The 21,324-nt window shown below is 32.4% G+C and overlaps 1 protein-coding gene across 9 annotated transcripts in view; it reads right to left on the bottom strand.

Annotated features, from left to right (window-relative positions):
- The window catches only part of LOC128191461 (neural cell adhesion molecule 2-like), a 37,778-nt gene that overhangs the window by 3,342 nt on the left and 13,112 nt on the right, over nt 1-21,324 (bottom strand). Inside the window, exons 3-19 of one of the 9 annotated variants that reach the window (XM_052863532.1) lie at nt 20,397-20,671; nt 18,776-18,793; nt 15,016-15,159; nt 14,771-14,883; nt 14,291-14,453; nt 13,599-13,738; nt 13,186-13,327; nt 12,331-12,548; nt 12,134-12,230; nt 11,047-11,205; nt 10,613-10,756; nt 9,943-10,073; nt 9,413-9,620; nt 8,603-8,629; nt 3,253-3,318; nt 1,285-1,480; nt 905-940 (exon numbers count right to left, since the gene is read on the bottom strand). In XM_052863532.1, the coding sequence (XP_052719492.1) occupies nt 905-940; nt 1,285-1,480; nt 3,253-3,318; nt 8,603-8,629; nt 9,413-9,620; nt 9,943-10,073; nt 10,613-10,756; nt 11,047-11,205; nt 12,134-12,230; nt 12,331-12,548; nt 13,186-13,327; nt 13,599-13,738; nt 14,291-14,453; nt 14,771-14,883; nt 15,016-15,159; nt 18,776-18,793; nt 20,397-20,671 (2,277 nt within the window). Of the gene's footprint in view, nt 1-904; nt 941-1,284; nt 1,481-3,252; nt 3,319-3,910; nt 6,411-8,602; nt 8,630-9,412; nt 9,621-9,942; nt 10,074-10,612; nt 10,757-11,046; nt 11,206-12,133; nt 12,231-12,330; nt 12,549-13,185; nt 13,328-13,598; nt 13,739-14,290; nt 14,454-14,770; nt 14,884-15,015; nt 15,160-18,775; nt 18,794-20,396; nt 20,672-21,324 lie in introns of those variants that run through there. The other 8 variants (XM_052863533.1, XM_052863538.1, XM_052863539.1 and 5 more) reach the window with 8 other exon arrangements.

Raw genomic sequence — 21,324 nt, 5'->3', positions numbered from 1 at the left:
AAACATTACAGGAATACGAGTTACAAAAGAGAAACATGCGTACAAAATAGTTTTATAAGATTTTCAAGAATCTAAAACTTGAAAATAAAACCAATTAGGTAAAAAAAAAATGTCCAACCCATAACAAATTTTCATAACAAAAATATGCACATTATTTGACATGCATTTGTTTTTTGTTGTTTTTTTTTTTTTTTTGGGGGGGGGGGGGGGTTGTTGTTGTTTATTTCTTCTGTTCATTTTTGTTTTTATCTTTGTTTCGGGGGATTGATGTATCTGTCTGCACTAGTACATGTATGTACATGTAATTAAAGAATAAACTGATTTAGTGAGAACTTCATAATTATAAAAAAAACACAGAGTGGACATTATTGCATTCAGGTAAAAACTGTTACTCAGTTGCAAGAAAAAGAGTGTAAGAGTATAAATTTACAAATTTAAGAAAGGGAATGAATTATAAATTTCATTTTTCCTCAAAATTCTTACAAGTATAGATGAAATTTAATTACTCAATATTCATTATTTATGAAAATTTATCGCTTCAAAAAGATACTTAAGATGCTGAAAAATTCCCGTGACCAGGACAAACATTTTAATCAAACGTACATGCCTTCAATTAATGAGCAGAAAATAAGAATAATCCAGGAAATGTTATAATTTGGTACTCATGCACAGTATTCTTAAGAATTGTAAATTACCGGTACTGTTTCTTTATATCAACTAAATTCAAATCTAAAATAACCTTGAGTAATAGTGATGATATTTATTTTTTTTCCATTTTTAATAAATAAGGATTACTATGTTTTAACTTATGCATACTCAAATTGTTAATAAATACACTAACAGGCAAACGATTTTTTTAAAGTACTAGTATATCAGGGGAGCAAACCATGCAAACGTGGCTTACTCTTTTTCATTCTGTTTGTCAGACTTTTTATTTTTGCTGTTAAAAAAAACGCAAATGATTTTTTTATTAAAAAGAAAGACCAAATTGACGTACATCTTTGTAGCATTTTAAAATCTTGTAAATTGTTGACAAGTCAGTGTCTGTCTCTTACGTCTCCATATGTTATTGTTTTCTTGCGTTGATTGGTCAATTTTTTTTATTGTAGTTTTACAAAAAAAAATTTATATCTAATTGTCTGCTCTTCATCTTAATACTTATAAATGTTACCTATCACAGTTTGGTATTACCATAAAGAATTTAAAAAAATCACTTATCAATAATTAAACAGAGACTTAAACAACTCTACAAAGTGTCTTGGACTACTGTATCAAAGAACATACTCGTCCCCGCCTTTCTCGGCGTCTTTGGCGCCCCCGGCTCCGGCGCTGGATCCGCTACAAAACCTCTGTTTGAAGCACATGATGACGCCCAACCTCTTCTTGTAGTAACACGTCACATCGACCACAATGAAGAGGACGATGAAAGCGATGATCAGGATGGCGATGATAACACCAATAGAGATACCGTCCTCACCTTCTGTTGTAAAGGTGTACAATTGACCCCAAATTATAATCACATTTATTTATTTTTCAATAACATTATATGAGGGTTTTTTTGTACAATGAGTTTAATTTCAATCAAGACTTCTTTTTTTTCATCTAGAACTGTTACAATTTATAGTTTTCTAACCATTTATATCATATCTCTTTCATATTGGTATAAATAATGAACTTTTGTTTTAAATCAAAAAATAAAAAGTAACACGTGCAATTTACTCTAAAAAGAAAACAAAATGCAACTGAAATAGTTTTAAGTAACAATCATAAGCAAACAAAACTATACCGAAGTCATGCAAGTTTCTTCTAAACTATACCACGGAGTACAAAAGTGCTGAAAAACAAAAATCGTACAAAATACAACTGTATCAGGCATACACATACATCGTACATACAATACAACTGTATCAGGCATACACATACATTGTACATACAATACAACAACTCAAAAAAAGGCGCCCGGATGAAACTTGGTACAATAGATCAACATTTTCCCCATTGACAAGAAATATAAAGCCAACGCTAAAATTGACACTTAAAATGTGTAAAAAAAGAACATGCCTTTGAAACCTTTAAAAATTACGTTATTAATTATTAATAATTGCGCCTAATTTTTTTTCAAAACACGAAAATTAAATAAGGATGGGACGACTGCATATACTACTAGTGCACAGATTGTAAATAAGGATCAACTTTTTCTGCCTTTTACATAACGTTGCAATTTTGACCTGTATGTTTGATGGAAATCTCTTCCAATAAGAGACTAGCGCAGGATGAATTATTCAATAAAACCAGTCGTCATCTCTAGTGTTTTACGATTGCAGATGAACGCAATATTCTATGCCTTAATATTGGATAAAAACAAATTATCTTCGATTCATAAAACACACACACACACGCTCAAAATTTCTTAGCAAAGAGTTACATATTCTTAGATTACTTGTAGAAGTAAATGCAGTCGTCAACTCGATCAACAACAAAAAAGTGCAAACTAATTATAAAAAATAGGAAGTGATCAAATATAGTAGTATAACATGCAGTGTAAAGGCTTTCATATTTATAGCGCTTTTTGTCATGTCTCTGGCCTACCGGTATATTGTTTTTAACAGAAGGCGTAACAGTCTAGTTATTATCCAGTATTTCAAAGAATGCAAAGACGCGAATCTTTAATTGGAAAAGCGCATGTGTCATTACCTTTCATCTATGAAAAATGTTAATTAAATCCACAATATGATGGTATGAAATGGTACGACTTATACAATTGAAGTGATGTACATGATTGCAATGCAAACCTTATTACATGTAACAACAACTGAACTTAATCCTCTCGGCAAGGAACAGTTCTGTACTAAACCCAAAGCAAGCATTCAATCAGTGTCCTGCAAAGAGAGACATAACGCAATACTAAATCATTTCAACAACATTTCTGAGGCTCAGAGCCGGATTTGCTTGTGATGAATCTTTTTTTTTCGGAAGTTATGCAAGTACCGTTTCAGATACAAAGACTAAGGCAAGCCAAGCATTGATGGTGCAGTATCAAGCATTACACATATTAATGTGCGGAACATTTACAAAAGTGGAAATATATTTGATTTATTTCTTTTGGAAAATAAACGCCAAATTTCCCTCTAGAATAAGAGACGCAGCGCCATGATATTTCAATGCTAGGGAGACAGATAATCACGTGATTCAAACTCGGCAAGCAGCGGGGATGGGCATGCACGCAATATGGCAGTAAACATGGATCGCTACCTCCTGAGGATTGTGGTTCGACTCGAGAATTCTTTATACTGGAAACTGTAGTTTGTATTGGTTGATCTAGAACAATAACTTGGCAGATGTAACATGAAAGCCTTTTTTTTTTTTTTACTAAACACTTTAACATAAAATAACTAAGGTTATTTCAGTAAAACAACACAATCTAATCTACAGTGAGAACTTTAACACCGATGAGTTTAATTAATCAAAAACAAAAAAGTTGTATGATGAAATTGCACTTTAAAGATTTTCATTAAATTGGCATGTCTAGCAAGGCAATTAACCAAAGCTTTATACATCACCAGGATTTCAACTTTCGTTTAATCAGATTTAGACGATTTTTTTTCAATTGCATTAACAGCTTTAGAATATATTCTAAGAGTTCATTTAATATTCTATAAAGTTCTAATATTGAAATCAGAAGAATTGAAAAATAAATTCTTTGTGAAATCCCAAATGTGTGATTTCTTCATTATCTCCCAATATGGCATCATCAGGTACAAAAAATGGCAGTGTTTATTTCAGATGTTACCTTTCCAGATTTGTCAGAAGACCAATTGTTTGTATAGCCCTCGAAGTCAAAAGTCAAAAGTCCAAGGTCATTGCAATAGGTGGTTTTAAAGACCAGAAAAAAATCACATGCAACATTACCAGTATTTTCTAAATCAATACATTTTTATTAAAACAAGAATGCAAAATATTATTAAAGATTAACAAATGTAAAATCATGTAGCACATATACACAGAACATTTAGAGAACTGTCTAATACTTTCAAATTTACAAAGATTATTTGCTGTTTTGAAATTATCTTTTATACATTTAAAACACCAGTGACTAATTTATGAAACCGTTCATTACAACATACATAAGATTGTAAAAAAAATCTTTGTAGACTTTAGGAACAAATCAAATATTTTATTAATCTTGCACTCTGTATAGTTCACAACCAATCAAAATCAACACCTATGCAAAACCACTTAAACATATGCGATACACAAAAACACTTTTGCTCAATAATGGTAATTTCACAACATAGCCTATACTAGCTGTAGAACTAAGTCTATAATCTATATACATGTACGTGTGTACTTTGATTCTAGTCTGATAGAAGAAAGCATTGCTCCAGCAATGATGAAAATATTTACGAAAAAAAAAACTAATATGAAGTTCCTAACTTCAAAAGTTAAAAAAAAAAATTATAGAAAATACAAAGCAAGCACCAATATTAATGATTCTACCTGAAAGGTCTAAAAATAAAGATGATATAAAAAGGAGCAAAACTTCTTTAAAAATGTAAGTACATAGCCTCCCTTGGCCGCATCTAAAATCAGACATGGGTGTTCTATTTTAGGTTTCAGCGCTTGACCCTAGATTATCTTATTTCCTTTCTGGTCTCCAAGCTAATCCTTAAATCTGAATTTGGAATGTCTTATCACCTTTGTTGACTAACAGACATCAAGGGTAGAGCTAAAGGATTGACCTCTAAACAATTTTAGGGACATCATGTAAACATGTTGATATGTCACTCTTTCATTCAAACCTGCCTTAAATTTTTTTCAATTTTTTGGGGATGAGTTATCTCTTTGATATTAAGGAACAGTGAAATTTCTAGGGGGTAAAATCCACATGATGTTTTACTTCTAACAGATATTATCTATATAGACTGGCTATCACTGTAATATAAATGCAAAGTATATCATTCTCAAAAAAAAAAACCTTCCTATTTTGATTATCTATCATTAGAACAATAAATTTGATAATAAGCACAGGAGGATGCATGCATACATTCTCTAATATTTCAACACTAAGAAGCAACATCTCTCCCCTGTATGACTTCTACTTGGGAGAGATTTCAAAACTACAAGGCAAGAGCTTTATGCCTCCTCAACCTTACAACAAATAAAGTAGTCTATCATTAAAAGCTTTATGTGTGATACAATGTATATGGAGGAGACGATTGATATTCCACAACATCTTCATAATCATAATCAATATGTATGAATATTGCACATAAATGTCAAAGCTATATATAGGTATTCATAATGATAAGACATACCAGTCCTTTATGTACATACAACCAACTCAAAAAAAATTCTGATATACTCACAACAAACATGCTCGTATACAACACACATCTAGTGTACATCTGAAACATACATATACATATAACATACAGTATTTCAAGAACAGTAAAATGGACATCACAATTGAATCCCACTGGAGTCTGAATTATTTCAATTAGATTATAATCAATCTTGCAAGTTTGTTAGAGGGACAATAACCAATGTTCAACTTGATCAGTGATAACCGTTCATTTCAGTGTTCACAGCATTTACATGTAAATATTTCAGTTATCATGTCATTTGATATTTTCTTTAATTCTGACTTGCTAAAAATTTACCAAAGTGACTGTCATCTCTGAACATATCAGTTTTGAAGACATTAACACAATTTAGACACAATTTACAGATCTCTACAGATGTTTCAGACAGTATGGCAAAAAAAGGGACTGATATCTCAGACAATGAAAATGTTAAAATCCTTCTGTTACGAGTAACAATAAGGTGTGAAAGATAATTTCCATGTTGCAAAATAAAACATCAAATGATAACAGAATTTCAATGGATTTCATAGTGCTGTGAACCACCCGTACCTCAAACTGTCTCAATGAAAACTGATCCAGTTTTTTTTTTTGTTTGATGTGTAGGCAGTTATGAGTATTCAACAATTTCATACTTGTAGCAGTCTCATTACTTATACATGGTAGATCTTAATATACAAAAAGCAATACAAGACAATTAGGTTGTGATATCAAGATTCACTTTGGATAGTTATAACTTTCATGCCGATCTCATATCAAGGATTTTTCATGCGTTTTGAGTGTTTAGCTGCATATTATCAGAAAAGGAACGAATTTTCTGATGAACTGCACCGGTCCATTTCTTTCTGGTCGTAAATGTGAAAATTTGGAAATGATAATCTCTATAATCATGATCAGTTGCTAACTGACACTGCAGTTGTACTCTGCATTTTTGTTTTTTTTTTCTGCTTTAGAAAACTGCTAAGCATGCAGTGAACAGTCCAAAAATGAGGCCAGTCAGGGAACTTTGGCAAAGAGAAGCGGAATTTCCGATAAATCCGGAAGATGGAGCTGAAAAGCAAAGTAAAAAGGATTTATAGACTCACTACACATACACCAAAGGCTGAATAAACATCTATAAGAAGCAGTTTAAGAATTTGTGTTGCAAAGTAATTTTATCGTATTTAAAAGAGTTGTGAATTTCCATGGCAACACAAATTCTTACACATGGTGCAGAAGACAGGGTTGCTGTTCCTATTTATTTTGATGTTAGAAACTTTATTGGAAATGGGACTTCCTTAACCTTTAGTTCATTCTCTTACCCTAACTTAAATAGTCCAGGAAAATATTATGCAAATGTGGACTATTATTTACCACCTCAAATTGTAAAAACTTCATAGTGTTCAGCAATTACTCAAATATAAACGGATGATGTCAAAATAAATTAGAACTTGAATTTTAAACACAAATTGTGTGAAAACATTCTATCTCAAACTTTCATTAATTAAAAAGAGGGGGGTTTTCTGGAATCTACAGATCAAATTCCAAATTTCCAACATCTTGATATTGGGAAATCTCAAAACTAAATAATAACTATCATGCACAACATAAAGAAGAAGAAAAAAGCCATGCAACTTAGGGGGTAAAGTTCAAGATACAACAAATACTTTTAATTAAATGAAAAATGAAGTATTTCTGTTTTCAGAAATGAGCAATTTCCATGCACTTCAAAAACACCATAATGCTGAATGGAATTTTTAAAATGAATTAAAATTCAATGGTAGAAACTTCCTAAGGATCATTAACTACAATATAAAAAGTTAAAGAATTGGTTACTTTATGGTAATGAAATCCATGCAAAGACAGATAGAATTTTTAACTTTTCTATCTAGGCCTGCAATCTTCGTTACCTCTCCTTTCTCATTTTCTGCATGACTTTACTGATAACCATTTATAATAATTTTCCTGTTTGTCTCAATTGAAATAGAAGCAAGCAATGTTAGCTTCATTAAACAATTATATATCATTATATTGAGTGGCTTTTTAACATCATGCAAATTTGATGATTTCATAATAGACATGTATGTGTGCATTACATGCAGAGAAATTGTCTTCTTATCTTATCCAGTGCCGATCATTGATAAAAGATTTTTGATTTCTTACTTTTTTTTAATGGCTCAGCTATTTTTTTGGCAAAGTTAAACATAGCCATTACCAAAGACCTTTTTTTTTTTGCTTATCAATATTTTTGATAAGTCTAGCCCCTCCCCCCCCCCCCCTTTTTCTTTCAATTTGCTTCCGACACCATTGTATAGGGACTAATACAGTTATAATTTTTACCGTAATGTAAGCCATTTAAAAATAGTTATATAATTATAAGTATTACCAAAAATGTAAGCCATTTGAAAAAAAAAAAAACGAGTCATTTGCATGCACTCAAAAATGCTAGATAAACGAAAACACTAGAATAACATTGTCTGTCATGCAGAGTCAAAGGTCAAGGTCTGTCTAAGGAGAATTAACCGGTATGTGTGTACTATGAAAATCAAAATCACAGGGGGGAACTCTCAGTAACACTAGAAATCTGCAAGTCAAAAATGAATACACTCAAGAAGTTTTTACAACTTAAGGGTACTAAGATGAATATCCCCAGATCTAAGAATACGGCAAAACCTGAAGGAATTGTTCATTGCACTATGAATCTTGTGGTGGCATGAATTAAAATTTGCAGTAAAACACTCTCTGATTAAATACTGACTTTAACTTCAATTACTGCACAATTTCATCATACACGAAGAAAATGTCAGGTACGTTCATGCGGAAATGTTTCGATAAACTAAAAACACATTCTTTTTATATGTTCATCTGTGACAAGGTATGACCATTCAAAATTTCAAAAGTGATACAGTCTCAAAACTCTCAACTCATTAGTACATTGGTGCATTAAATCATTCTAATCAGCCCCCTCCTCCCACCCCCAAAAAACTTCCAGTTTTCAGGCATTACTTAATCAAAATTCAATACATATTAATGAAATGTATCAATAAATTGTTGTGAAATTAGTTGCCAGATGTGATGGAATTGACACTTACCAGTGACTAAATCAATTTACATCTGATCACAACATTTACAAAACAGTTGGATTTGACTAAACAGTTATCTTTTGCTTTCAATTGGCAGCTGCATGAATAAATTTTTTCTGCCATTGATGAGTTTTGAGTCTGCATTTGAAGAACACACTGTTTTTTTAAATCATGTCTTACCACTGTGAGGCTGGGGCATCAATGTTGCTATGATTTGTCAAATGGTAAAAATCAAAATTCATATCGCCTGCATATTATTCTATTAATTAATTTAAGCATTTCGTTCAATAAATACTTGCCAAATTCTTCACTGCACTGACAATCTTTTAAAACTTGGTCTTTTTCAAATGAACTTAACTACATTTGACTTCATGTATAATATCAAACATCCAATTCATATGCTGCTGAAGTAAAGCTGCGCGATGTTACACATTTTAGGAGCCTATCCTCCATTCATGGCAGAATGCCTCACAAATACAGGTTTATGAATGTCATAAAACCAGGTCTACCTATTGAAAAATTGGGGTGCTTCTAGATAAATTTTTTTTCTTATTTATGATCAATCCTTTAATCATATACTGCAGTTTCATCAATATTCGTTGAATACCAATTTTCGTGGATTTCGTTGTTTAGTTGATCCACGAAATCAAATGTTCATTGAAAAGCAATTTTTATTAACACTTTGTATTGATAGGGTCATTGGCCACGAATTTACGTATCCTTGAAACTGTGATTTTCACTTTATCCACGAAAATTGATACCCTTGAATATTGATGAAACCACAGTATAGTCCACCAGTATTTGTCTTGTGGGTTTCTACTGTATGGAATTTTACAATTATGAGACATTTACAGCCTCGGAGGTCATCAGCAAACTTGCTAGATCATCTCTTTGTACCAAGAAAGTTACAAGAGCTTATTATAATTGCAATCAAATTCCTAAAATTACTGAATATGTTTACTGCAAACTCTGAAACTGGTTACCACTTACCCCCTTTGGTTTTAAAGATGTATAAGCTGCTTTCCGATAATCCATGGACATTGTTAGCCCTGATTCTAACTTCGTAATATGTATTTGGGTTCAAGTTTGTAAGTTCATATGTTGATTGGTTTGGCAAGGCGTTTTGGCAAACAAATTCTGTGATCGTTTCCTTAAACTGGTATTCATTGTTCGGGGACTGGTCTGCTAGTACTTGTACCTATAATGGATAAAGCGAAAGATTTGACTTAAAACTCTGTATTATCGTACACGTTAACCTCCAGTGGTGAGAAATAATTGAAGCCTTTATTGTGTGCATTTTAAAGCACATATTATAATTTATTATACTATATGCAATATGTCAGGGTTTTTTCTGCGTCATATTTTTCCTGTGAATTAGACCTAAAACAGCATATCAAATTCACATGAACCAAATTTTCACTACTTCAAAGTCAAAAGGAAAAATAATTCATGCACAAGCTGGTCGTAAGTGGTAAGTTCTGTTGTAAATCGCTTCCCTGATTATTACAACCAAAACATACCCTTCTGTGGCAAATTTCAATACGATCGATATCAGCTCCTCCATTCTTTGGTGTCTCCCACTCTAAAAGGTACTTCGTTGGATATTCGCCATCCTTGAGTGAATTCCTAATCACCACTTTATATGGCTCTCCTTCAAGGTAAAAATAATCATAAATTTAGGAATAAAAAAAAAAATCATTGCTTCATAAAAAATGTGCATCTAAAAGTAGATCACTCAGGATAATGCAGATGCCAGTACGACGCCTCTCATTGACAATGCTGAAAGCACATGAATTGAGAGTACAGTCTTTGTGTCCCAGGGCTAATAAACCTAATCAAGATACTTTTTGATCCCTGTCTCACTTTAAATAAAAGAATACCATTTATACATAGTGATTAAGTACGACAGAGATCAAAAGTGAACTCGCTCAAGTAGCAGATATAGTGAAAACAAAACAAAGTCTTTCTTGAGGTTGCTTTATGTTAGATTCTTCATGTGCATGCCATTACACAAAAATTTATATCAAAAACTGACGTGAATATTTCGTACTTCAGTTGTTTTATGAATGGGACCATCCGACAAACCGTGATCTACTTCATTTTACATTTCATTAAAAATCCGCCAAAAAATTAATTGTAATATTTTGTCCCATTGCAACCATTCCATTACAAGCACTGCAGTATACTCACGAGGTGCTAGGGTATTCCTGGATTCCCTTTTGGGTTGTCCTTCTCCAGCATCACTCTCTCCAGTAAATTCAAACGTGTAACTAGTGCTGGGTGTCAGGTCTTTTAGGTTGACTGTCACTTCCTTTGGTCTGCCATTCACAACTCCTGAAATTTACAATCCAGAGTGAACAAGAGGCTTTCTACTATAAATAAAACATTTTTAAAACAAGACGTATTGCAACAAACATGTCTGCTCAGTGTAATAATAAGCCACACATAAAAGATGGAAAAATACAGCCTCCCAAATATCCACTACATCAATGATCATTTAGCTATAGAGTAGCATAGTAGCATGTATGGTTAACTTACATTTTTTTCTTTTTTCTTGGAAAGCCAGTTTCCTTGATTACAAAAGGGGTTTGTTTCATTTATTAAATACTGCAAATGACACATACCAACAGTGAAGTATTGAATCCTCTCGGTTGGAAAGGGTGTTACAGTGACCTTTAGCCTCTTTGGTGGGGGAGCGTTGGAAACAGAACTAAACCTGACGATGAAGTCGGCAGTGGTTGGTGTAATCATTACCTCTGTTACTGATGGTTGGGATGGTGGATCTAAAAACAAAATGTGATAATGAGGGCAAAAGGGGTGAAAATAAAATGGGTGAATATTTCCCTGCATACAGTTATTACCCTCTTCAATTAACCGCCTCTGCATTATAAAGTAGTAGCCTCTTGGGCTGTTTGTATGTGGTCTAACAATAAGAGCTCTAAGACATAAACACATAATATGCATTATAAATTTCTTAATTGTGTTGCTAGAAAGTGAAATTTTGTTTTAAAGGTAATTATAATGCAGATTACCACGATTACATATTTTCATTCTCTTTCACGCATATTTTAATCCCCCCCCCCCCCAAAAAAAATTTTGTTAGGTGTTTTTAACTGTCTGTAGTGATGGTGGGTCTATGTGTTTTTGATGCTACCATACTTGACATAGTTTATTTATAAATAGTAAGTGTATGTAAAATGGTAGGAAAGTCATTTCATTGCTCATTGGATCATAGGAAAATGTAAGTATGGAAACTAATATATCATTATTATGATCTAAATATAATTATGTTTTTAAAATATGTGTTACTATTATGTTTGCATAGGGATACTTTATAAATAAAGCTTCTATAATGGAAAACACATTTCATATTTGTGCTTTTCTGTTCAGTTTTTTCCCAATTTATTGGAACATTAAGATTACTATTTATATTCACATGAAAAGAGTGAGGAAGAATATTTTAAGATTATACATGGTCAATGGAATCCAATAATAAGATGTCATTTAGCCACCTTTAAGAATTTTTAGGTCAATGACAATTATATGTTCTACACCATAAGTTAACTAAAATGTTATTGTTATGTATAACATTAACAGTTAGATGAACTTGCACCAAATGCAATACATGTATAAAATTAACTGACATATGTAAATGCACCAAATACATATGAAAATAAAATTATACCCATTAAGAAGAAACTCCAAACTTACTAGCTTTTGAAAGTCTTATAGTTCTGTTTGTGCTTCCTAAATCATTTGTAGCTTTACAAAGATAGTCTCCAAGTGGTGTTGTAAAGTCATACACAACCTAATATGGTAAATAAAAAAAAAGTAAAATGTGTTGAGTAAATATTGTCTTAATACTGCTATACAAGAAACGATATGATATACTATATATGTAAAAATACCCTTAAAATGCTTTGAACTGTGTTGGCATCTATATATTTGGTTGAGATGGAATAAAAGCTCTCTTCTTCAATCTTTGATCTGTCTCCATTTTCATTGGGAATGGAATACCATTCGACAGTAGGTCTGGGTTCTCCTCGCACCAAGCAAGTCAGATTTCCAGGCGCATTTTTCCAAGTCCAAGCAGTAGATGCCATATCAGGATCAAATGCAGGTTTATCTGTAAGGAAATGCAGATACCAGGAGTCTCTTAATATCTTTTCAACAGGAAATTCATTTCATCAGTACTGGAGAAGTACATGTAGTTTTGCCAAACATGTAAAAACAAATTATTTCCTGTCAACTGTTGATCATCTTATGACTCTATTCTGTACAAACAAACGTATTTTTTAAAATTCTAATGAAAATAGTTTCTCAAAAAGGTTTTCCTTTTTTGAACTGACTTTCTAAAGCCAAAACTTTAAGGTGGTATGGGACACTTCCATGTTGTGATGCATTATTTATCAAAATAAACAATAATATCAAGTGTAATTTTATAATTAGTTTCTTTCCTAAATTTGTCCCCCAACAGGGTAGCGCAGTGGGTTAGATAGTTCTCTACGAATCTGTCAGTCAAGAGTTCCAACCATGCTGGGGATTTTTAACTTTTTACTTTTCTAAAAATATTTAAATCAAATTTTTTGATTAAATTTTGCAAAAATTTGAAAATTCTAAATTGGTGAAAGTATTTTAATTAAAATGTACTTTAATCCAAATTAATATCAACAGATGTCCCATACCATCTTAATCAAACAATGTAGGACTTTTTCCAATTTAAAATAAGGACTTTAACTGTGGAAAGTTTCAAATGGTCTCACATTTAACAGAAAGATAAACATTCTTCTTGTCACTTGGAGCACCCTGGGTAGCAGCTTCACAGGTATATTGTCCACCATTTTCCTTTGTCAGGGAAGTTATCGTCAGACTTGAGACTACAGTTTTCTCATTTATATCCTGAGTCTAGTAAAATTAATGTAATTATATTTATATAATTATCACAAGGTACACATAATTATCAAAAGCAAAAAGCAAACTTCAACTTATCCCATATATATTTTATTCATTGGACTAATTTTTTTTTTCCAAAACAATTTTTCAGACTACTATGTAAAAAAGCAAACTTCAACTTATCCCATATATATTTTATTAATTTGACTAATTTTTTTTTTTTAAACAATTTTTCAGAAATGTTTCTGTATATTGATATAAATCTTTTCTATAAATTTCTTACAGCTGTTGCATCTTGGATAACTTTATCGCCTTTAAACCACTTAATGGTGGGAATGGGATCTCCGTAGGCCTTACATATCAAGACTGCATCGTTTCCTTCTTCACCAGACTTATTCATATGTTCAAGTATTTTAGGTGGAACTGAAAGCATACATGTCAGGGCTTTAACACAAGATACAGCCTAAAATTTCTATACAATACTTTATCATACAACCTTCTCTTTTTGCCATGGACTAAAAAGAAAGAAAATCTGCTATCTCACAATTTGCCAAAAATATCCTACTAATACTCTTTTAACAACAGGGATCACACACATAGTCAAAACTGAGCTTGATCACATTGTGTTTCAAATAGTTCTGTTTAAAAAAAACCAGAACATGTGTATTTGAAATGTCTGCAGTATATTTTTGTTTGTGGAATCATCCACAGATTTAGATTGACACATTTGGTTCATAAAATTGTTGTCAACATCTGGTCACTCCACCAATAAATGGCTTTCAAGCTTTGCTCAATCATAAAAAATAAGATCAATTAAGAAAATTTGATATTTGCTAATAAATAATTGCGGAAAAGACCTGCTTTTCCTAAAATTGCCATTTGGGCATGGAGATGTCACTGCAAGCAAGGAATCTTAAGATTCAATCAAATCTTTAAACACCCCTTTCTTATATATTGATAGAGTAAAATTCTTACTGATGACACTAAGGCTAGCGGATTCAACAACACTGTCAGCCTCGTTTCGAGCATCACATTTGTAAACTCCCTCATCGTCTTTTATCACATTCTTTATAATCAGAATGCCTGACTGCTTGTTGATTTCATATCGGTCTCCTGCTAATTCATTTGTACTGCCATCCTGAAACAAAGAGTGAAAAATATATATTATTTCAACAATACTTAAGTTCAACATCGAATGAAATTCTGATTCAAAATTGATCAATTTTTGCTATCCAAGATATTTGATTTGCAAGCTACAATCTGAATTTTCTCAGAAATTCACTTAATACACCTTGAATACTTTAGAAAAGCTTTACCGGAAAAAATTACCAATATCCTCATTTTTGTCAGATTCAAATAGACAGCAAAATTGTATGGAGAGAGGGAAGTCACAGATAATAAGATAGATACTGCAATCTAAATGAAGACTCCCCATTTACCTATTAATTAGTTTACCTTGAACCAGAGGTACTCCGGGGGTGGCTTTCCAGTGGCTAAGCATTCAAATCTGTACTGTTCCCCAACAACTGCCTGGCCAGCGCTGGGAGGGGTGGTAATTTTGGGAGGAACTGTAAAATACAACATTGATAAATCAAGTTTTAAATTTATAACAACGAGTTAATGATTTTTTAAAGCAAATATCTTGATATCTGAATGATTTAAAATGAAATGAAAATTGACCCTTTCATTATTAAGCATACCTGTAACTCTGACATTTATGTTGATTCTTTTGAATTGAGATGATCCTAGTTTGAACACATTGCAGATAAATGTTCCCTCATCCAAACTGGCGTTGACGTTTGTGATTTCCAATCCATTTTGCACTTGCGCATACCTTGGGGTATCTACAACAAGTCAACATTTGAAAATAAATTTTGCTCTGAATGAAAATCAGCATTTTCCATTACATGATCTAAGCTCCATTTTCATAGTGTAGTATAATAACTCATCAACTGCTAAAATTTAAAAAAAGCCTAACATATCTGCTCATCTTGTAAATGAATACCCCCGGTATATATATATGTACACCAATGTAAAGAAATCATTAAAGCAAAAGTTTGTCTTGATGTTTACCAATTATATTTCAAAGGCTCATGAGCCTCTATCAGTATAAATACATGACCAATCAAATTGAGATATGTATGATCCATCTCTGAATATACATGTATTGAAAAATAACCATTTAATATATTTTTTACCGGCCGGTATATGTGTGTAAAGTTTAAACACAAATTTAAATACAAATATATTTTAAAGTTTTCATAGATTGCAGACAAATTTTTGATGGCTCTGTTTTCAAGAACCTCTCAGAGAACTATGTGGTATAATATTTCTTTGTTGTCTGGTACTTTTCATGCATTAAGCATAAAAAAAAAATAACGAAACCTTTGTTATTTTTGAATTTTATGGTGCTATAAAAATATTATTCATTGATAATTTGTATATAATGCATTAACTTATGATAAAATTGACCGAGTTTCAAATTTACACAATCAGGAGGAAGATTCCTGCTAAGTATAATCTAGAAAATTATTCAAGAATTTCAATTTTGCTTCAAACAGAGCCCCAAATTGGATTTCCCACAAAAATATAATTACAGGAACAGTTCTTTTATCCTTTAACTTAATAAACAAATCAAAATTTTATGATAAAAAAATGTCAACAAAAGAACACATTTTATTTGCTCTCTCTCTCTCTCTCTCTCTCTCTCTCTCTCTCTCAACTGATAAGCCTTAATTTAGATTGTCTGTGTAAAATAAAAAGGGGGTTTCCTGTTTAGATACATGTATGTTTTCACTGCAAAAATACATCTTAATGATACCAAGGGATATGATAACATGACATTGTATTCCAGATTCACATCCTCCATAATAAGGCATTCAAAATAAAAGATTAACAAAAATGGGGCATGCATGCAGAAGTTATCTTGATATGTCTATATACTGGTACATTGTAGTACAGATATCAAAAGCTTCTGGCACAAAACAAAAGAACTGAGCCAAAGAAGATGCTATTCCCTGTGCAATGCAAGATGAACTGAAGGATGGAGCAAAGTCAGTATGACAATACATGTGTATGTACTAGTAAAGTACATGTCAATTTATTTCTAGAAAACAAGAATGCAAAAAAATCAATGAACCTTGATTTAATGATCTGCGTTGAATCATCAACAAGGACTACTGACCAAGAGGACAAAAGCTCAATGGTTAATGAGGCTAAATGGCTGTGCATGCATGGCCATTTTATCAAAGTATATTCTTACCACAGGATGATGAATTTTGAACTGATTTTGAACTATACATAGCATAGAATAAAAACAGAAAGTTAACTTAAATTACAAATTATTTTAAAGTACAAATGTTGGTTTGATTTTTAAAATAACATTCGCCTGTTCCATACAGTCTCCTCACTATTTTTATAAAGACAATTACTGAACAGAACAAGGGATGATTGTATGAATAGTGGGATATAAGCTTTTCCATACTTAATCCATAATATACCAAGCCTGTATATTACTACATCAAGATGATCTCCCCAATAAAGTTTTCTTTTTTCAAATATAACAGTATATGATTTGCATTCATGACACTGGTATCACTCTTTAAATTCATGATAAATTGTATTTTACATGATATGTACCTGTAAAACACCTTGAAGTAAAAGGAGACAGAATTCATAGATATATGCTTTACTGACATTAAAATATCTGTTATTTGCAAAGATAGTACATATTAAGCTACATGTATATATTCAAAGAACAAATTTCATTTAAAGCAAATAGACAAAATTGTCAAAGATAATATACACATGTATTCATACTGAACATAAGCATATGGGCCACATCGCTCACCTGAGCAACAGTAGGCATGGTGAAATCAGCCTAATGGAGTCATAATACAAAATATCTGGACAATGTAGTATATAGAAATCCCTTTTCCCCTTGGATATTTTTATGTTTATAATCAAGTCCCTTTTCTAACAGAATGATATATAGTCATATTGCATGTTGAGCACTGCAGCTCAACAAGATTGAGCACCACAGCTCAACAAGATTGAGCACCACAGTGCAACAAGATCTTTAACAATTGTTTATATATGGGATATAAACTACATCAAATTCTGAACCCCTTGTGAGGCCCAATATTTGTCCAGGGCCAAAGTCTAAAAGTTTTAAAGAATCAGCAATTTGTCAAATTGCGTGCATTATAATAAGTAAAACCATACGTCAAAATATTTCAGTTTTTGTGAATTTGTAAAATTTGATTCCCAATGTGACTCAACCCTAATCCTTTAGATTTTTGATTTTTGAAAATTTGAATCTACACTACCTAAGATTGCTTTCACCAAAATTAGTTTTTCTAACCAAAGGGGTTTTTAAGAAGATTTTTCTCTATATTTTCCTATGTAACACCCCCCCCCCCCCACCCACCCAGGAATGTACCCTACCTGAGGATGTGAGGATGCTTCCACGACTGATTAGTTTTTGAGAAGAAGATTTTTAAAGATTTTTTTTCTATATATATTCCTATGTAAAAATTTAACAACCCCTCCAACCCTACCCCCAGGGATCATGGTTTGAACAAACTTGAATCTACCCTACCTGTGAATGCTTTCCCTACAAGTTTTAGCTTTCCTGGCTAATTAGATTTTTGAAGAAGATTTCTAAAGATTTACTCTATATATTCCTATGCATAAATTTGACCTCCCATTGTGGCCCCACCCTACCCCCAGGGATAAAGATTTTCCTAACTTAACACTAGCTGAGGATGCTTCCACATAAGTTTCAGCTTTCCTAGCACAACGGGTCTTGAGAAGATGATTTTTTGAAAATTTTTCAATAATTCCCAATTATCTCCTCTTGAAAAAGGGTGTGATCCTTAATTTTCACTTTAATACCCTTTGTCTAAGGGTGCTTAATGCCAAGTTTGGTTGAAATTGACCCAGTGGTTCTGGAGAAGTTGTTGAAACTGTGAAAAGTTTACAGACAGACAGACGGATGGGGGAAAGATGGACGACAGACAAAATGTGATCAGAAAAGCTAACTTGAGCTTTCAGCTCAGGTAAGCTAATAATTCAAAAGGGAGGTTTTCAAAACAAACATCATGACATGCTTTTGAACCATATATTTTGTTATGAGTCACAAGACAATGTCCCTAAAATTAAATAGTTATGCATCACATAATGAAATTTAAAATGTCCATGGATTGTAATGTTTATAAACACATCACTTAAAGCTATTTCTGATTTTTTAAAAATTCACATTTTAGAATTACATTTTTCAAACTAACAAAACTTTAGTTTACAAACTTGAATTGATGCATCATTTAAAACCATTAACAAAGTTGAGTTTATGCATCAATTAAAACAAAGATTTTTTTCTCTCCTCCAGTCGTTGATATGAAACCAAATTTCAATTCTGAAGCCATAACATTGCTCCATGCAAAGCATATTAAAACTTACCATCAGTTCCATTGGTGTCTAAAGAACACAGACAGATAAGTAATATGTTTATGAAACAGCCCCTTTTTTATTAAAAATAGAAGACCATGCTAAACCAGTGCTGGTTGTATCTTAAGAGCGAGGATTGGAAGGGTATTTACTTCATCAAACCAAGTTCAAAAGAGCTAGGTACCACTGTAGTTGATTCACTTAAAACTTTTTATTTGGACAGAGAAAAAGAGGCCAACAGGCCTTGATGGTCACCTGAGTACCATAGCCCTTGATTAACATGTCAGTTAGTCTTCTGTTTGCATTTTAAGCTTCATTATGTTCGAAGTTTAAGTCCTTATGTGACTCCTCTGATTGTTACCATACTTTTTATAATTTGATGTTTGAAAAAAGAAAAACATTTATTCATGAAAAGGGGGGGGGGGGGGTGTTTGTTCAAGAGATGTAGGTATCCCGTAATATCTTATATGTACCTTATCCTCGAGGGACAAAATTTGCAAACTTTAAGTGATAAAAGATCTGCAGACCTTTAATAGTCAATCTTTCATAATATTCACAGTTTCATTCATAATGCAAACAAAATGCATAAAGCTTATTTCTACAAGACTTTTAGTATACAATGCATAGGATATATAAGTAGGTTTTCTGAAATAGAAAACATATTAGTTCAATATTGTCAAGTGACAATTTACCTTGTAGTTTTAAAGATGTTAAAATTGTTAACGGAAGAAACACAGCAATTATACTAAATAAAAATACATGTTCAATATATGGCCATATTTATCACCCCCGACCGCCCTCCCCTCAAAAAAGCCCCAACTTCTGCCTCATGACCAGGACAGTAGATTTCAATTTAACATCAGGACACTGTGAACAAAATAACATCACATGACTATTAGTATGTCTTCTACAATTAGATAGTACAGAAAAAATATTATTGAATCATTATGTGGCCATATTGGCCCCGACCTAGAGCCTGAACCCCTCACCCAGAAACCATGAATTTCACAATTTGACCTTATAACCAGGCATTTAATTTTTCTCAAATATGTATGTGGAAGTAAAGAAGTTTTTTTTTTAAGATTAAATATATTTTCATCAAATGGCCATATTGGCCCTGCCCTCAGGTCCTGAAAGCCTGTCCAGGGGACCATGAATTTCAAAATTTAGATAAAGGCCTCAGTGGTTGTCAGAATTTAGCATTTAGTTCTTCTAAAATCCATACCACAGTAACTGAGAAGAAGATTTTCTAATATTTCATATTAAATTGGTTTTTACTATACCATGGCCATATTGGCCCACCCTATGGGTTGAACCAGGACCCAGGGGCCATTAATTTCACAATATTGGTAGAGGGCTTAATGGACAATATAACCATGAATTTACTTTTTCCCCACATGTATGGAAGTATAGAAAATTTTCGAAAAATTTGCCTTTATTCTTATATTATTATATGACGGATAAATGGCCCTGTCAAAGACGCCCTTGGTTGGTAAGGCCAAGAATTTTACAAACTAATTTCTTCTTACCATAGACATGCTTCACAGCAAAATGGTAACACTTATTTTCCGTTTCACAAAATATGACAATTTTATCCACTTTCAAATATTAATTGTCTGTTTCAGTTGCATACCTTGTTTAATTTGGTTTCCATTCCTAATCCAAGATACAATAAACCCCCCTGGACCGGTGCATTTGATGAAACCTTTCTTGCCCTCCTGAACTTTCTGAATAGGAGGTGCCATTTCATCTGTCACTATCAGAGGCATATTCACCATCACCATGACAGTGGCACTTTGTGGAGTTCCATTAACTGTTCCATTACAAGTATATTCTCCTGCATCATTTTCCGAGATATTTGTGAATACCAGTGACAGAGAATTGGTTTCGAAACTAGTTGAATAAATTCTGAAAAACAAATGTGCATTTACATGAGAAAGATTTTTTTCTTGAGACAAATCCAATGTTATATGGCTAAACACATACTGTGGAATCATTAGAATTCGAGGTGGCTCAATTTTCGTGGTATTCGTTGGTACCTCTCACCTACGAATTTACATCCTCCACGAAAACTAATTATAAAAGATTTAGTTTTCTTTCTGAAACTGAAAACTGACGCATCCACGAAATTCCGTCCCCACAAATAGGCAAAAAAATCCCACAATCCACGAAAATTGGCCCCCACGAAATTATATGATTCCACAGTACTGGATTACCAACATCAAAAAGGAACATATATATCATTCATGAATAATTAAGATTGGATCATGCACAAACCAATTAACTTCTTTTGTCTTCACATCAAATATTGACTTTTATCATGTCATGGGCCACATCGCTCACCTGGGCAACAGTTTCTTGTAATATTCTATTTCACAGCATATGCTATTTCTATTTTAAATTTTGAATCCCTTTCTTGGGCCCCAGTATTGGTCCAGGGTTTATGGTCGGCTTTAACAATTAAGAATCAACACTATTTGAGGATCAATGCTTTAGTAATCAGACAAATTGAAGCATTTTAGTTCTCAAGTAAATATTTTTATATATTTTCCCTATATATA

The sequence above is a fragment of the Crassostrea angulata genome, chromosome 7 (assembly GCF_025612915.1).
Source record: "Crassostrea angulata isolate pt1a10 chromosome 7, ASM2561291v2, whole genome shotgun sequence".
Taxonomy (NCBI): Eukaryota; Metazoa; Mollusca; class Bivalvia; order Ostreida; family Ostreidae; genus Magallana; species Magallana angulata.
This window is presented reverse-complemented; position numbering and strand designations above follow the sequence as displayed.